At 39.6% G+C, this 18,477-nt stretch overlaps 1 protein-coding gene across 2 annotated transcripts; it reads right to left on the bottom strand.

The window, feature by feature from the left end:
- Positions 1–1,562: 1,562 nt before the first annotated feature.
- On the bottom strand, positions 1,563–17,790 carry GCA (grancalcin). Of its 2 annotated transcripts, none has more exons than XM_079971421.1 (8): positions 17,610–17,790; positions 15,369–15,545; positions 9,566–9,635; positions 8,444–8,487; positions 7,440–7,587; positions 6,246–6,359; positions 5,372–5,430; positions 1,563–3,536 (listed from the first exon to the last, which is right to left on the bottom strand). In XM_079971421.1, exons 1-8 carry the CDS (start codon positions 17,631–17,633, stop codon positions 3,510–3,512), a joined length of 663 nt encoding a protein of 220 aa, XP_079827547.1. In that variant the 5' UTR covers positions 17,634–17,790; the 3' UTR covers positions 1,563–3,509. The 2 variants fall into 2 exon arrangements, with proteins under 2 accessions (XP_079827547.1, XP_079827548.1); XM_079971422.1 differs by lacking the exon at positions 17,610–17,790 and adding an exon at positions 14,484–14,585 and having other exon boundaries at positions 15,369–15,507.
- Between the last annotated feature and the right edge of the window lie 687 nt (positions 17,791–18,477).

The following is an 18,477-nucleotide window of genomic DNA, read 5'->3' as shown; positions in this document are numbered from 1 at the left end:
GTTTAGGGGAGAGGCAGGTCTATTGCAAATGTAGCACTGCAAACTCAATCTACGCTCAGCCAATCCCCATTTCCCTGCCTTCTTGCAACCACTCCAGGAGGCAACACTGATGTCCATGCCCTCCTTTTAATCTCATTTCTAGTTTTTCTCCCACCTGCCTTTGATTCTGGCTGCACCTATTGTTGGTCTTCCCACCTTCTGCCTCACTAGCCCCAATGGACACTAGCCACCTCTGGGAAGAGGGTATCTCACTTGCCTTCAGTGGAGGGGTTCAGTCTCACTTATGCCAGTTATTACTTAAATGGTGGGTGGAGGACCAGTGAGCCTCGCAGTCACAGTCTGAACAGTGTTGCCTCACTTACTTGCATCCACCCTTGGGCTTCAGTAATTTTCAGACATCTCAACCAGGTCTCAAGACTCCTTTCTATGGGTCCATTTGTAAAAATGAAATTGGACACCACTAGCTAGCCTCCCCAATCTTCCAGCTATGTGTTTCAGGTCCAACTACCTCCCGCATTAAGACAGACTCCAGGATAATGAAGATGTGCAGGCTTGCAAAGAGTTTGCTTTTATGTGTATCATCCAACTATACCTTTAGATCTTTTTTCAGCGGTATGCACAATGGGTGGTTATTCATTTGTGATCCTACATTATTTTGGGACACTCGGCAGCAGTTGCTGCATCTAATTATTTTTTGTTACATCAGTTATGACATGCAAAGAGTACAGACTGATCTTCCCAATTACAGATAGGTAGCCGTGTTGGTCTGCCATAGTCAAAACAAAATAAAAAAATTCCTTCCAGTAGCATCTTAAAGACCAACCAAGTTAGTTCTTGGTATGAGCTTTCGTGTGCATGCACACTTGGTATCTGAAGAAGTGTGCATGCACACGAAAGCTCATACCAAGAACTAACTTGGTTGGTCTTTAAGATGCTACTGGAAGGAATTTTTTTATTTTGTTTTGATCTTCCCAAGTCATCCCTCATAGAACTGGCAATATGCAGTGTATTTAATCTCAGATAGATTCCTCTTAATCATTGAGGCAGCCTCACATATTTACATGATCAAGGAAGTAGAAAATTTTGTGTGTAGAGAAAAATAGCACTGTGAGAAGTGTGTAACACAGGGATGTGGAATCTGTATCCTGTCAGCTGTTATTTGATACCAGTTTTCATGATTATTGCCCATACTAGCTGGGGCTGGTGGGAGTTGGGATATTCCTGGGATAATGCTACCCTTCTAGCAAACACTCATTTTTGAAAGACTGGAAACATGCATGAACTCCACCAGTGTATGTAGCAAGAGATTTAAAGGAGTTGTACTACAACTTTTTCTTCGAAATTGTATAGCTGGTCTCGCACACTTCAAAGTTAAGAATCTTGATAGTTATCTTCTCCCACCTACAACTGTCACCTACCATGCTGTGCTAATGCTTTCAACGAAATACAAGTTTAATTAATAATAATAATAATAATTAAAGATCTAGCATATCCTGCAACATTACTGTAGTGCTCAAGAACTGTATCATCTCAGAGTTACACCGTCTTGGTATGAAAGAATATAAAGCGAGTTCCAAGTTTATTTCCAAACAATTGCCTGGAATGGCACTGAAAATAGTTACTACATTTGTACAGTTAGAACAGTATCCAGTTATTTCAGAATGTACGAAAATCGCTACGTAGCAGATTGCAAATAATCTACAACTATTACTCGACAATTGTGAACAGCAAAATATGCATACGAAGTGTGTCAATGATTTCAGAACTTTGATTTTAAACTGCCAATACGAGTTACAGGGACTGGATGATAACGCAATATCCTTTTAGAAAAGAGTCCATTATACTAGTGAGATTCTATGGGTAGATGCTGCAAGACACAAACAACTGAAGTGTTAAATCCATACATTACTGATTCCATTCTAAAAACAATCTTTCTCAGCACAAGAATTTTTTTAAATCACAATAGGCAAATTGACCCTTAAAATGTTTAGCAGTGGCAGAATTAACCTGGATTTGTGCCTTGGCAGCTAAGTAATGTATCCTTGGCTGAGGAAATTGGTCAGAACATGCAACTTTCATCATGCCATCAAATATGTCAAGAAATGGCAACAAGGCTGCACCACTGAATAGACCCTCTGGCTGTTTCCAGTGGGGCTAACAATACAGAGGGCTGTCCAATTCTGCCCTCTTCATCAGAGCTTGCTTGGTGCTTTTTGAAGCACAGAGGAAACAATATATTGTTGTACATCTGTTGATGCCAGCTGCTGCAACTGCACAAAGCCCTATCCTAACCTTGTCTTCCTCCCACCTACTACTTGGGGCAGCAGCACCTGCATAGCGGCTCACAAGGTTGGGCTGCAGATTCATCTCAACATATCTTGTAGACCCAAACGTTATCAAGCCCATTGATCAAAGCCTGGAAAGTGTTGCTATCCTAACTTGAAGTTTCACTACGCTCACAAATAATGAACAGATGCAAGATTTGGCTTGAATAGTAAAAGAAAAAGCACTGGTATGCATCCATTTACACGTTAAACTTGCAGAATAGTAGCTACTAGAAAAAGAAAATGGCATCAATAAGCTGGCCTGGCTGAAATTATCACAACCATGCAAGAAGCTACTTCATACCAACAGCTTCCCAGGCAGTCAACATTGTCCTTGTTTCTGGTAGTAACTACAATGCACTGTATATGACGCACAAAGCTGGATTCTGTAATCAATCTGCTCAGGCATTTGTTCACAAGTTTGTTCAAATAATATGGGGATTTTAGCTGAGAACAAGAAAGGGTCAATTAGGACTTTTTCTTTCACACATCTAAGAAAGAAGCCTCAAACATTTAAAGGAAAAAATGGGTGCTCTAGAGAGGCACACAAATTCTTCTGAGGATTACATCTTCAAGAGGATAAAAATAGTTAAACAAAAAGTTTTCAACTACCATTAAATATAATCTTCACTATGAACATGTTATACTAGTCTACAGTCAAATAAATCTACTGAACATCCCGAAGAAGAAATATGTTTTAAGTTTGTACTTGTGACAAATACGAATTCTTTTTTATTCCAGGCATTTATTATTTCATAGGCGTGCAGCACATGAAACAACTGAGGTTGTAGAACACTAGAATGCCAATTACAGCTAATCTTTATTGCAATTTAAGCCAGCAGGTATTGGGGGGAGTGCACTTTAAGATAAACTAAACCCTGTTTATAACCATTACATGAAATGTGATTGTTTCCTCTTATCAATCCTGAGAGCATAATCCCAAAATATAAAAAGTCTACCATCCATATGCATAAAGAATGGCACACTTCTAAGAATTACTGTAAAATGTGAACATTTGTTTATTGTCAAACTACACACTAAAAGTCAAATATATTTATACAGAAATGATGCATTAGCAGGCAGAAATGTGGAAAAATCAATGGCAGCTTCATTTTCACAGCATTTTCAGTTAGTTTTCTCAAAGTAGTTGAAATTATACATGGAATTTTCTTCCACAGTTGGCACTCAGATAGCCATGGTGCACTGCAAGAACTGAAAAACAAAAGCAATTGTAATATTAACTGCCAATATTAACTGCCAATTTAAAGAAAGTGATTTTTTAACTAGACAAAGAATGAGCATAGTGCAGTTTGGGATTTGTTCACTATACGCAGGTCAAGAAGTAAAATATATTGGGGCCAACTGTCAAAATCAGAGCAGAATTCTGCTCACAAAATGTTTTTGTTGAAGGAAGGGAGGAGGAGGAAGCTTCACCCTGTAAGTCCATTGTGCCTCCTGAAAATCTGCACAGGAGGGCTGGTATTGTTGGCAATCAGCGCAGGGGGTTGTAGAGGGGTTCAGAAACAAACTGTTTTCCTACTTTCATGAACAGTAGCCTCAAAAGCCCTTGTGTGAAAAAAAATGAGTTTGCTGCTTACAGAAGTTCAACAGTGAATTCAAGCAAATATAAAAAGGTAAAAATGTGCCAGTCAAATAAAATTATTGACCAACGAATCATAACTGAATTTAGATATACTTTATTATCAAAACAGAGTCAAGTTTTTTACTGTATGCCAGCAACAGCAAAAACCACCAAACCCCAAAACACACAGATTATCACCATCCTACACAGTACTTTCAGTATTCAGTAACACCCAATGTGGCTCCTCATTACTTGAACAAAGAGTACTAATGTAACAAGAGACGCAAAATTTGATAATGAAAATCATCTGCCCTAAAACTGTGATAAAGCATAGACATGCATCTGCTTAGTTTTAGATGCCTTGGCAGTCTGTTCCCTGTATATTTGTATCTTTGCAGGCTGAAAGCTACACATAGTGGTAGGGTTTGGCAATTGCAGCGAGTTCTGCTACTGTTGAGATGGAAATTGAGAGAATTTAATATGCAGTTCAAGGAATCTATTTCATCTATTCTTCCAACTGCTTTCCATGACAGTAGTAATAATCCAGAAAAATAAAGAACAACTGTGAATGAGTTACGTGCCCCAAACACTTATGTTTTCCTAGCTGAAGGACATGCCATAAACATCCCAAATCTGAGAAACAGTATTTAATACACAAAGGACCAGTGTGGGCTGGTTCAGATGACCATACTCCTTCAAAGAAGGAATAAAACAGGAACTCTTCAACTAATTTCCTATGAACCGTGGCTTCATATCCTGACTTATTCCAAAGCAGTTACTCAGAGTTTCCTGGTTCAGACAAAATAGAGTTTTGGAATATTTAAATAGTTCACAGAATATTTCACTCACAAAAAGGAAGGAGCAAAAAAGCTACATGCATGGCCAAGAGACTCATTCATCTCTCTGCTTAGAAAATAGAGATGGTCTTAATCCTAGAGCTGTGGATTCAAGCCCCAGGCTAGGTGAAAGATTCCTGCATTGGTTGAACTAGATGGCCCTTGTGATCCCTTCCAACTCTATGATCCAATACCTAACCGCAATCAAAATAAGGCCCATAACAACATTTGCAGTTACTATTTAAGATGCATTATTAGAACTGCATTGTCTGATTTTCCAATGCAAAATTTATTAGAACTCCTGCTGTACTATTAGCATTCATACAAATAGTTTCCAAAGGCTGAACATCCCGGAGTACAGTATAACCAAACTGACTAATCAAGATTTCAAGCATGACAGTTCATCTGAACTAAGGGTGTTGGGAGAAAAACACAGTCCAAAAACTTGTTTAATGCACAGGACACCACAGATGAGATTCTGAAAGAAGTTCAACACTATCCTGAAATTATTTCCCAAGAACAATCACTACTTTTAGATATTCTCTCTTCAGAAAAAAAAATCTGAAAATATTGCCAGTACATAATGAAAGTTATAATTTGAACAACCAATTATTAATTATGTTACTTACATCATCGTATACAAGATTCACAATGCCCTGTTGCATGCTGTCTCTTCTCCTAAAGAAATCTGTTAAAAGAAAGTAATATTTATATTGTAAACATTCTGATGCACAATCTGAAACTTGTTTGCATGCTCAAGTCTCACTGAACTGGAACTGGGCTAAAATATTCTACCAAACACAAGATTATATCCTCCAAAAGCAACCTTTTCAATTGAGTTACAATAAATTCCACTAACAGACAAAGAAATCAGACAATAGTCTCAGTAATGTTCAGTCCTAATCAAGTCAACGAGATTATACAAGGCACAAAATTTGGCCCCAGATGTTTCAAGTTTATGCCGTGCTTTGCAGCTACCTGAATATCATGCTGCCAGACCCTGCAGCTGAGTATTTTGTCACATTTACTGCATTTTGCATTTCACAATGACCTGATTTTTAAGCTGAAAAAAGTAAGAGTGCACAGAATCCTTGGGTTGCATCAGATACTGCCTACGAAATAGACTTCTGCTTGCATATTGGGACTTCCAATATGACACATCCCTCTGCTCTTGCTTGCACACCCTCGAAATCTGTTCTGGAGGATTGTCAACCCAACAGAGCAGATTTTGGGGTGTGCAGGAGAAAGAGAAATGGGAAGTGAGTGGAAGCCCACTTGCACATCATGGGATTTCACCCCTTAAATTTAATCTCACTTCAGATTCTAATGCTGCATTATTTAGAGACATGCATCATTTTATTTGTATGCCACCTTTCCACAGTTCAAACCGTGCTCAAGGCAGCTGACAACATAGAAAAAATTACAGTTACAAATGTAACAAAAATAGTCATCAACTGGCATCAGATACAGAATTGTTACAAAAATAACTATAAAGCATCTTACCCGTCAAAGCCCGAAGCTTCACGCAGCAAGCCACATAATCATCAAAAAAGATTCTGCCATTCTTGCTGTAACGTTTTACAATAGCAATTAATGTCTGTGGGCTTAGCCTATAACCTAGACAAGGTCAAGGAGAAAAACATGTCAACTTCAGAGCAAAATGCTTAAACAAGCGTTTTTGTTATCTTAATAAAAAATAGCATTCACAGCCCTCTTTGAACTAAAACTCAAGAGGGGAACACAATACATGCACTCCAAGAATAAAGATGCAGGGAGCTGCATCTTTCCCTTCTAGGTACAGTGGGGAAATTATATAATACTATGATATATTCCTTCCTTCACAGACTAAGGGAAGGAAGGCAGGTCCATCGCTCTAAGGACTGTCTCACATATTCACTAGGGACCTGGATATGGATGTCAGGAGCAGAGATGGGCAAGTGAAAGAGAACTGCTTAACCTTCCTCCCAAAATGCTTTTCCTGCAATGTGTAAATATGAATTTAGAGCCCAAACTGTGAGAAGGGAACTGTAGAGGAAGCAATGGGCAAGGAAGAGAAGGAATAAGCACATGGCTGATTCTAGACCACCACCTACCCCATTTTGCAAAGACATGGGCTCCCAGAATCACATCTAGAGCTGTAATGCTGGTCCCAAACCCTGAGTTCTCGGGCACATTGATCAGAATGGATTACTAGAAACTAATAGGACTTCAAAGATGTCCTCCCAATCAATCTCCCTGTTCTCTAATAGGAAAGCCAGCAGCTTTTTCTACTGTGCTCACACTGGAACTATCGCCTTCTGTCATGTATGCCTGAGCAATTCAATCCTGCATTATTTGTGTACCCTGTAATCAATCAATGAAGATTTTCAAAATCCCGGACAATTCAGACCAATGGTTGTTTTGTATGAAGATGCTTTGAGAAGAGAGCAGCAATACATGATACAACTTCATCCTTTCAAATGTCAGACTCCTGTTCACATACATCCTTCAATACTCTGCTCAGAGTTCATTTAAAGGCTTGCTCTTCTACCCATAGACTGAGCAAGTTATGACCAAGATTTATCTAGAGCCAATCATTAAAATACTGTATAACGTCCTGAATATATCATTTTTAAATACTCTTCCTAGCAACCCATTCTACTTTTACAGGGAAATAATTAGTTACTTGAAAACACATGTCTAGCCAACATATCATACCCATAGCTACAATGACTTGAGTCAATTCATGAAGTTCCACAGTTCCGCTTCGGTCTTGATCTATCATCATGAAATTTTGTTTCCAAGCACTGAGAGCGGCCCAGAGTTCCTTAAATTCATTGTATCCCATTTTTCCAGTATTCTCTCTCTAATGTAATAGTTAAGAAAACAGACCATCTTGAAGAAAGTTGGTGAACAGAAATACATAAACCTGCATTAGATTTTTTGTTTTGAATACATATCTTCCAACTTCTTATTCAGGAGTTTGCTTAGAACATTTTAAGCTGCTGTTCTACGTTCCAAGCTATCTGAGCAAGTGAAATTATTTCTTGTTTTTTGTTTATTTACACCCTGATCTACAGGATGCAAAGGGTCAAGAAGGAAAATCCTTAAAATATCAGTGTGTTCCAAGGCAGCACAAAACCAAGTACTGCCAACCTAGGTAGTATGAAATTCAGTTTATTTTAAGTGTAGTATGCTTTCCAAACTTATCTCTAATATTACAGGCTTTTTTGTTTGTTTGTTTGTTTTTAAAACCACACACATTACTTTAAGTTATTTCCTGTCACTTGGTACATAAATACCATTCAATACTCACTACTTTGTTGCTGTTGGTCACATTTGAGTTGGGATAGCCCAGTAACTAGCACATGCTGGCTAACACACTGAGCCTGTAGTTTAAACTGCAGTTCCCACTGCACAAAACCAGCAGCTGTAGCTTAACCCCCAGAATCAGTGTCCAGAATTAGCTTTGTTGATGTATCCAGTTTCTGTTAACACAAAATATGGAGTGAAGGTTCTAAAGCATGTTTTTGAATGCTTAGATGGTCCTACAACCTCATCAATCTTAGTTTCTTTTCATCTTTCAAAACAAGATTGTTCCTAAACATATTCAGAACCCTGCATCCCGAAACCTTGGTCCTGTTGTATATTGAACCTGGGTCCAGCTGGTTTCATATGAAATCAATTTTACAGTTATACTTAAAGACTTTTGCCAAGGATACATCCAACATTGATATCATAATTCTGCACGTCTCCAAGCTGAATGCTGAAATTACAAGTGAAAGATGCATTAATTCTAGATGGCATATATTGATTTCAGCTCTAATAACTATTGTTCAAACTATCACAACTAGCAACATAATGATGTTTATAAAGACTAGCAATTCATGTACAGGTAATGGCTAGCAAAACAATGGCTAATTTATATATAAAGAAGAGACAGACATAAAGAAAATGTATTCAGAATACTTTTCCTGTTTTAAAGGTTTTATACAACCTGTGTGAATTAGCATGAGAATGGAGAATACTATAAAATTTACATCAGAAAAGTAAAAGAAAAAAAGTATTCCTTGATAAAAAACAATTCAAGTAGCATGCAAAGCATGCTATGAATTGAGTTCAAATTAGCAACTGAAAGAATTCAGCAATGAATATGCTTCCTTGATAGGCAGAAAGTGAGCAGAAGTATCCACAAGCAGGAATAAGTATTCCAAGTCGTCTGAACGATCAAATCAGCTATGACAATAGTTGAAAACATCAACGGCAGGAGGCAGAGCAAGAGGAACATCTGCCTTCTGAGCTCTTCGGATACACAGTCACACCTTCATGTATATCCAGGTCCACTATGTACTATGGAAATGCCAATCATCACATGCTATAGTTTGGATAAAAATCATTCCTTACATTTTATTAAGCCATCTGCCACACTCATTGTTTGCTGCATTACACATGTTGCAGGGACATTAAATGCAATATTTATCACTCAAGGCATAACTGCCCAAATAAGTCATGTGGCTACAGATACAGAGAGGCAAACAGGACTTAAGCAAGTCAAGAGGGAAATGAAGAACAATCTTCCCTGACTTGAACCTGGGAGGCCAGAATTAAAATCTCCACTCAGCTGCAAATCTTCCTGGGAGACCTTGGACTGCTCACAGTCTTTCAGCCTAACCTACCTTGCACCACCTTGAGAAAGGTGGAATATAAATCTAACAACAAACTTAATGTTTTGCATTACATCTCCCATCAGCCCCAGCCAGTGCAGCACTAGCCAAGACAGATAGAAGAATGCAATAACTTCTTGGAGATTGAATTTAAGGTGTTCAGAAGCAACAAAGTCTTACGAGAGTAAGTTCCACTGATTCCAGACTGGGTTAGACATCTCTGTAGCTCCTCAGCATCCACTTCACCATCCTGTAAAATTAATGCATAACAAATTTGTGGTTCAAGTATACTAACCTATCTAGTAATACAAAATCAAGTATGTGTGAATTTTATTTGTTAGCCAACTGTTCTACCTCAATTAAGAGAATTAGAATAGTTCATGAAAATTACTCATCTAGAAATTTACCAAACTAATTAAATTAAATAAGCAGTAACTAACATTTCCTAATTTTTTTAAAAAATGAAGCAGAACTTCCTCATGTCCTGCAGTGATATATTGCAATAGCACAGCTTTTTCATATGAAGTTTTTTTGCTTGAAATTTTTTCCACAAGTGTTGAATCTATTTTAAAAGTTTCATGCGCAGCTTTGTAAATCACAAGGCGGATTATTTTAAAACCAACACACGATGGCTTTCCCCCACCATTATCTACTTCCCTGCAGGAATACCCTATACATATATGTTCATTGTTGTTTAACAGGTCAGCTCAAATCCAGCTGCGTACAAAAACGGATCAAAAAGTTACCTTAAGTTTAGAAGATATCTACATGCGAGAATAGTATACATAAAAAACCCAGAAAATGAAATGAAAGACTATAAAGTAGCTCTTTGAACAGTTCTGAAGCTCTGTACTAATGCCAGTGAGCTACTTGTTTGATCAACTAAAGCTTATCACTCAGAAGATTTGTTTACAATGACATGAAGAATTTCATCTACCATGGTACATCAATACATTATCCTACTAAGATGTCACACCTAACACGGCACAAAGAATCTTGTCTCCTAAATTACTGTAAATTACTGTATATCATCCCCTCCCTTGGGATGATTTTTATAGCAGTAAATAAAAATGAAAAGCTTAGTGTGTGAGCTTCTCCAATGAAAATGTAAAGGGGGAAGTAAATTTAAAACCCACTTCATTTTCACCCCATGCAAACCCTATTATCCTAAAGTGACTGGGCTTCTTACAAGAATTTTCCCAGAAGCATGTGTAAATGAATCTCTTGTTCTAACCTGAAAGGGATGATCTTCCTCCTGGTTAGGTCTAAGAAACTATTATATGCTGATCATGGGTTTCAGGAGAAAGAATATGAACTTGTGTTATTTAGCCACATTTAAACACTAAAGAGGTCAAACATCTCTAGTCAACTGTGGATCTATGTAGTCACATCCTACAGATAATTGTCCAACAAGACTATACAATAGTGTGAAGGTACTTATACCATTTACCCACAAATACAAAATAATTTTCATTGGGTAAGCTCACAGGAAAGAAGGATTGTTGGAATTTGATGGTAAATACATTTCTGAGACTCACTGACTGACCACAATGCAACAACACTCAGAAATGACTTCACTGGCCTGCTTTTACCCACCCCTCCAAAAGTAATACCCATGTCACTGCAAGTTTCTACCTGATCAGTTCTTTTGAGTGTCAAGGCCCACGCTTCCATCACCCCACTGGTCCTGCTACATGGCAGATGACAGACTGTGCTTATTTGACTGGTACTTCAGGAGTGAATGTTTATTCCTCCTATAAAAAACTAAATTTACTAAAATATTACACTTGAGAATTAAGAAAAAAAATATGGAAGTCATCAATTAAGGTCCTACTTGGAGAAAATCAAAGCACGTAATTTCCCCCCTTTTTCATATATGTTACCCCATTTACATACAATTACTCTAAAGTAGTGGTTTTCAAACTATGTATTGGGGAACCCTTGAGTTCCTCAGAAGCTTATCAAGGGTTCTTCAACAAAAACAGTTATGGTGAAAAACTTCCCAGAAAGATGGCTTGTCAATACCTTTCCTGATGTCTCACAGCTACAGGGCTGTGTTCAGTACATTCTGGAGCACTCACAGAGCAATCTTAAGCATTTTACTCCAAAGCAATTTCCACTGCATTCAATGGCCCTTACTCCTCTGTAAGGGTGTTCAGGATGCAAGGTCAGTTTCTGTGGAGCCAAAAAGCCTGGATCCTACTTAAGATAAATTCTGAAATGTGTATTACAGAATTCCTTTGCTCCACAGTAGGTACCTACGGTGTGCTTCACCAGGTAAGTCAACGTGGAAAGGGTTCCCTGAAGATACAAAGTTTGAAAACCACTTCTGTAAAGCTTTGAGCAATGAAAAGGTGGCAGTGCTTCATAATGTTATTTCCAAAAGAGAAACTACACTTGAAACCAAAATGTATTTTTACCTGGAATCTACATTTAATTACCGTATGTGCTAGTCTAATACAGGTGTGCTGCTGAACTACAACTCTCACCAGCCTCAGCAAGCATGCCCAATACCCAGGGATGGGAGTTGTAGTTCAGCAACATTCGGAAGGCCAAAGGTTCCCCGCAGCTGCTCTAATATATACGTGGAGTTCCTACAGTTACAAGAGTTTCCCATTATCTTCAGTATTCTTTTTCATATCTATAGCCTGTTCCTTATGACTAGAACACAGTTGTACTATTGGGCAAGCCACTTTTTTAAAAAAAAAACACACACACAACTCATTTCTTCAAAGACTTTCCTAGATTTCTGTGGACTCACCAACTCTCAGTACAATGAACCCCTATCCTGCCTGCCATTAATCAAGACCTTGCTGCCTTAACTACTTCAAATGTAAACTGGGGGCCTGAATCCAGTGATGCATCCACAAGACTTCAGTATTGTTTAGAAAACTTTATAGAAGGGCTGGAAATTGTTACATTAAAATTATTCTACTTAATTAAAAAACTGAAAGCTACTTAATATATTGGCCACTTTTCTAGACTTCATAGTCATGGCTTACCTTAAGCCATTTCCTCATACAGTATTTCTGGTGAAGTCATTCAACAACTCACCCACACAGTGTCTAGTGCTGGGTCCTCAATGTGACACCCATGACCACCATGGTGTCCTCATGGTGCTTGCTAAGCTCATTTTGGGGAGTTCAGAGTGTCACAAGGTTTAGACTTCCAAATGTGTTCCTGAGCTCAAGGCGTCTAGCTAGGGATCCCAGGCCTAGTGTTTCAAAGCAGCAGCTGCCAGAGTGAAGCACACTAGTTCTGCTTTGAACTTAACAGTATTTCTGGTTCTCCAGAAGAATAAAAACAGGAGGCAAATACTAGATTTTGCTAATTACCTTCCTTTCTCCTTTTCTGGTTTCAGTAAGGTCTGCCTTACAACCTGAAGTGGAAAGGAGCCACTGTCCCTGTGCACAAAGGAAGACCACCTATCTCACCATCACTTACTAGTGCTACCCCAGAACACACTGCTGCATTCCCCAATCTAGGAACTAGGGTACTCTGGAAATTTTCTCTTTCTCTGCTAGAAGAAAAGAAAGCCCTAAGTTTCCATCCCGCTCACTCTCCTCCTACAGTCCACTTCAGGTACAATCCTCTATCAACTTTCCACTGCTTAGACTAGCTTCAGAAAAGCATACTCAAAATTCACACATGCTCACTTAAATAAGTATCAGAGTTCTAACAACTAGCTTAAAATCCCCTCATCTATCAGCTTGTCCCAATGACCAGAGGTAAAAGAGCATGAATTTGGCCAGAAGCATTTGTTTTCCCAGCAACTATGCAAACAAAACATAACAAATAAGGTTCTACCTTCTGACCTAGTTCACATCTTGCATTAAGTAATTATTAAAATAAAATATAATCTGCTGTGAATGAGCAGTTTGCTGCTGCACGCTGCTGGAATCACAAGTGTTTCACTCCTTCCCTTCTTCTGCCAACAAGCAAACCACGGAATGGTTTGCCATGTTGTCCAAACTCAGGCTAATGCTTGCTTGCAAACCATGAGCCTACGTTTGGCTAACATGACAATTCAGACCATGCCTTGTTTTCTAGACAGCACCCAGTAACAGTCAGTGAGGAGCACAGTGTCTGCAATTTCAACAGTGTGCATAATACCTTAACTATAATTTAATGTGGTGTGAAACCATGCCTAAGTGTGGTCTCCCAATATCTCCATTCAAAAGTGCTTCCCTTTCATGCTATGCAGTTGAGCCTTTTTTTAGTTAAAGAACTACTGGGTTGTTTTAGACTGAGATTAAATGATACTAAAATAGTACCAAAATATTCATTACACATTCATTACATGCAGTGATCAGTTACTCCCACCCAAGACCACTTTTGTGGATTAGGAGTGCCATCTAGAGAAGGCAGTTGCTACATCAGATGGCATGTGATTATTCTCAGAAGCATTTCTCTGCTAGCTCATTCGTTCTACAAAAGGAGCACTATATATAATCAAATGGATCTATGAACACCAAAGCCATCAATGCCTTTACTTTAAAAAGTCATGTGTGATGTGAATAACACTAGGTTATCTCCAGTGGTGTCCATGCATGAATGAGAAGGGCCTGAAGTCATACAACAGGAGTTTACCTTCTTTTCCTATCTCCCTCAGCCTCTCATGTTGTCCCCAAAATTTTATCCATAGGGTCGGAGGACTTTCTGGACCAGATTTTTGGGGATGGAAGGGGGAGGAAAGAAAGAAAGAAAGAAAGAAAGAAAGAAAGAAAGAAAGAAAGAAAGAAAGGCTTGTGCAATGTTGCCTGCTTTATTATTATTTTTATTATTACTATTATTATTCTATCCAAGGTCCTTGTTGATCATTAAAATACAGTTGTTTCAATATGCTGGCTCTTTGCAGCCATCACTTACAACGTGAAGAGTGGGCCTTTGGACCTGGCTTAACCACACCAGCACCAAAATCTGAAATGGTACCCCTGGTATGAAGAAGACAATCACAAATGAAAGTTGTGCCTTCCCTAAAATGTCTTACTGAAATGCTAACATGTAGGATGTAACATGTAACAACTTGAAACCTTGCTTGGTAAAGACTGTAGAAATTAAAATGCCAAGGGGAGAAAAATCTAAAGGAGTTACTCACCTGGAACTGGAGTTCTTCATGAATATTGCTTTTGCAGATCCACACTCTTGAGAGAATGCATATTGGCATCACAAGTCCCAAAACGCTCTAGAGACCAATGACCTGTGGGGCCATGCATATGCCCTTTCGTGAATCTTTACTATAACCTTTTTTTTTAACCAGTCCTTTTGCCCAGATTACACTGGTGCTACTCTATAAAATACCTAGCCACATACAATGTATATGACTCTTCCAACCCAGAAGCCTGCTTCAGACTCAAAATTTTAAAGTGCTCACTTTATTATTACTTCATTAATAACTATACAAAATTCTATATAATCCTGTCAGCATTGAAAAGGGAGCACCAAGGCAGTTACAAACAGCCTCCCCATCCTTATGACATATAATCCTGGAAATAAAATTATCTGCTCAGTGATTTGCAGCCAAGGAGCTAAAGTATCATATTTAAGAGTCCCCACATTCTTAGAAAGAGAACCTTTTGTTTCAAAGGCTAGGCAGTATGTATTAAAGTTGCAGACAAGACAGTTTTTGAGATGATACAATGTTTTTGAGATGATACAAGAAAACTTAATATCTAAACCTATAAGAGCCAAATTTACACATGTAGTTGACTGACCAGGTGGAAAAAGAATGTGACTAAGGAGCTTGGCCAGTTTTCAACAATATCACAATCCCCTAAAAAAGAAATAAAAAGAAATAGAACTATCTAATGCCCATCTTCAATTTAAAATGTTTTCAAGCTGCAAATCACTGACAGATCTATACAGATGTTACTGTTAACATGTTAGCAAGCAAACTCCTGAGGACTAGTCTATGCCTTATACTACAATCAAAACATAAGAGCCCTCTTTCAAAACTTTAAGATAGTAACTTGAACTAACATACCTGTCCAGCAATAGCACTGAAAAATGTCCACAAGGGATCAGCAGCAGCAGCTGCAGCATAGGCACCAGAATAAACAGAATAGCCAGGAGATCCACCATGGGCCACACTTTGCACTCCTCCAGGAACTGGCTGACCCATTGCCATTTGCATTGGCACCTGCCCACGGTAAGCTCCATACTTTTGAGGAAGAGGAAAAGAAGAACATACATATTTCACTATATTTACCAGCTCATCACAAACATTTATTGTCTATAACAGATTATTTTCACTGAATTGAAGTGCCTCACAAACTCAAGGAGTGTATGTGCACTACAATTCTAATATCACTACATCTTACTATGGTAACGTTTACACTTATAGAAACAGATAGTTTTCTTGACCACTAATTTGGGATTCACTACTGTAAGGGTATGGTGGCACAGGAGGCATGGTACTCTGGCAGTACAGAAAGGGCAGTTCAACAAAGTAACATCATAACAGAAGCAAACCAGCTAAGGAGTACCAGAAAGTAGCGCAGGAAATCTGAGTTTCCCCAATAGTATTTGCAAAATTGCACCAGCAAAGAAAAAGTTAGCTAGTTCAGCTACTTTTGCAGTGGTGATGCAAGCTACTTCAACTAAGTACACTGTACCTAGCCAAATGAGGAAAAATATGACTACTTACAAATACAAAGTAGTCCAAAGCACACTAGTGCTTAGTATTTTGTTTCAACTAGTTTCCTGCAACTGAAGGAATTCCAGCACCACTATAAACTGACTATTTTTATTTGTGCAGTAAGCCAGGAAGCAGACTACTATCATCAAAGCTTCTTATTCTAGGGGTTGGGGAAGTAGGAGGTTTAGCATTACATGCCAGGAAAACACTCTTAGGGAGGAAAGGTAAGCTTTTTTTCTGAATGTCATTGAAAAAGTTCTTGAATACCATTCCCAAACAGACCTGGCAAGTATTTGACTACTGCCAACCACAAGGCTGGTCTGCAAGTTTTAATTTTTGAGTAGAAAAAAACAGTTCTACTTAGAAATTTATATATACCAATTTCACTTGGATGCAATAAAACAATTAGACTCAATTTGAGTTAAAGTTTAAGGCTAGACTTCTAGCCACACATACATATATATTAATGGGGTAGCAAAGAGGTGCTTGAGATTTCACCTGATCTTCCCTCCAGATCAAAGGGGAGGAGAGAAGTCCAGGAGATTTTTTGAAATCTTGTTTTTATGATGTATGTTGGATACGTGATTGGAAAACTTTAATTTGAAAAAACAAATAAATTTATATATAAAAAAGGAGATGTCACCTGATTTTAGTCAAAAGGCAAATAAATTTCCAATTCTCTTAAAGCAAGATCGGATGGGTTGCTATTCATCCATTCTTACAACCTTTAACTTGCCTGACATTTTAAAAATCAATTCAGCCTGCAGTCATGACCTTATTTACCTGGGATGCCGAGCAGTGACAAAAGACAAATTATCCTTCCCTGCAACCCCCCCCCCAGGGCCCAGTGTCCCACATTAGATAGCTTAAAAGCAGCAAAGACTGCGACAGCTGAAATGATTTCCCCAGGCACCACCCGCTGTCTTCCTACACCTACGGCAGTGCATTTTCAGTGCTTTTAACCAAGGGACCTAAAAACACCAGTACTGCTCTAACAGATCACCCAGTTTCTAGAAGCACGGCCTAAGCACTGAAAAAATCTTCTTGCTATGCCTTTAAGCGGTGGCTCCACAACCATGAATTAAGTATTCAAATTTAATAGGATGGCAAGCGGTACGTCATCCACAAGGCAGAGGCTGGGCCAGTTATGAAGAGAAAGAAAGGGAGAGGTGTTTTTTTCCCCCGCCTCCTCTTTTCTTTTTTAAAATGGCAACCCTTTAGCTCGCTTGATGTGTCAGAGTCAGGCACGCCTTCCATTTCCTCCCGCTGTAAGAGAACAGTCCTCCCTCTCTCCCTCCTTCCTCGCCTCTTGCACTGCACACATTAATGGCTTCTCCGCCAACTATGGGGAGGGGGGGGCGCTCGGCGGAAGGAGACCAATTTCGGGAAGGCCTTAAAAAGAAGGGCCTGGAGCCTGAAGAGCCGGCCGGGCTCCCTCGGCTCTGACCCCAGCCGGGAGGACGAGCAAGGAGAGACTGACAGCCGCGCCGCCAGAGAAAAGGGCCCGGCTGGGTGGGTAGGTGGGGGAGAGAGGGACGGACAGACCGACAGACAGGCCTTCCCTCCAATCACGCCCTTTCTACTTACCGCTCCGAACCCTGGGTACGTCATGTCGACGTTTATGAGAGGAAAAAACCGTTGAGAGCGGGGTGGGGGAGGGGGAGCCGTTTCCCGGATTCACAGCTCGGCCGGACTCGAATCTACCACGACAGCCCCTCCGCTATCTCGCCAGCTCTTGCCGCGGTGGCTTCCTCCTTCTTCCTGAAGTCGTCGTACGGAGAAGCGGAAGTTCCTTCGCGGCGCTCGCTCGTCCGCCCTCTAGCCGCTGCTTTGGGCTTTTGACTGGCTGAAGCTTCGCCCCGCCCTCCGCTCGCGATAGGCCTCCGAGCTGAGGAGGAAGGGCGGAAGAGTGAAATGGGCCGCGGAGTTCGGGTGTCTGCGTGAGGGAAGGCAGGTTCGAAGAAAGACGGCGTCCGTGACGTCTGAACCGGAAGTGGAGGGGCGGGGTGAAGATCAGGCCATTGTTTTGCACCACTGTGACAGGCATATGAAACTCTTCCGCCTTGGAGGCCGCTAGACGGGCCACAGAGACAAAAAAAGTTAGGGAGTAATGCATCCCGTTGCCTAGATAGAGCACTTCTGAGTCTTCGCCATTAAAATCAGAAAAGAGAGTTTGCTGAGGGGCGGGGGGGATAGGGAGCATCAAGGGAAATTTCCAATATGGTTTTTTTACTTATTTTTTTATGCTTTGTTGTTGTCTTTCTGGGTATGATTTGCAAGTATTTTCTTTTCTTTTTTAGATGAATATCGATTTTTGCCTGTGTATTGTTTGTTTCCAGGTGTGATATTTTTGGGGGGAGGGAGGCAGGGAGTGTTTCTGAGCATCATTCATTTTTTCTGTGTGTGAAATAATAGGTATTTTATGGTGCCCGTCCCCCCACCCCAGTTTCTCAGA

This window comes from Podarcis cretensis, assembly GCF_951804945.1.
Source record: "Podarcis cretensis genome assembly, chromosome: 1".
Taxonomy (NCBI): domain Eukaryota; kingdom Metazoa; phylum Chordata; class Lepidosauria; order Squamata; family Lacertidae; genus Podarcis; species Podarcis cretensis.
The sequence above is the reverse complement of the archived record's forward strand: the minus strand, read 5'-3'. Positions and strand labels throughout refer to the sequence as shown.

Excerpts from the sequence above, each read along its gene's own strand:
- GCA (XM_079971421.1), bottom strand. The coding sequence starts at position 17,633 with ATGACGTACCCAGGGTTCGGAGCG. Across the intron at positions 15,546-17,609 it reads CGTACCCAGGGTTCGGAGCG|TATGGAGCTTACCGTGGGCA; the intron begins GTAAGTAGAAAG and ends CTTCCTCAAAAG. Across the intron at positions 6,360-7,439 it reads TCAAGTCATTGTAGCTATGG|GTTATAGGCTAAGCCCACAG; the intron begins GTATGATATGTT and ends GACCTTGTCTAG.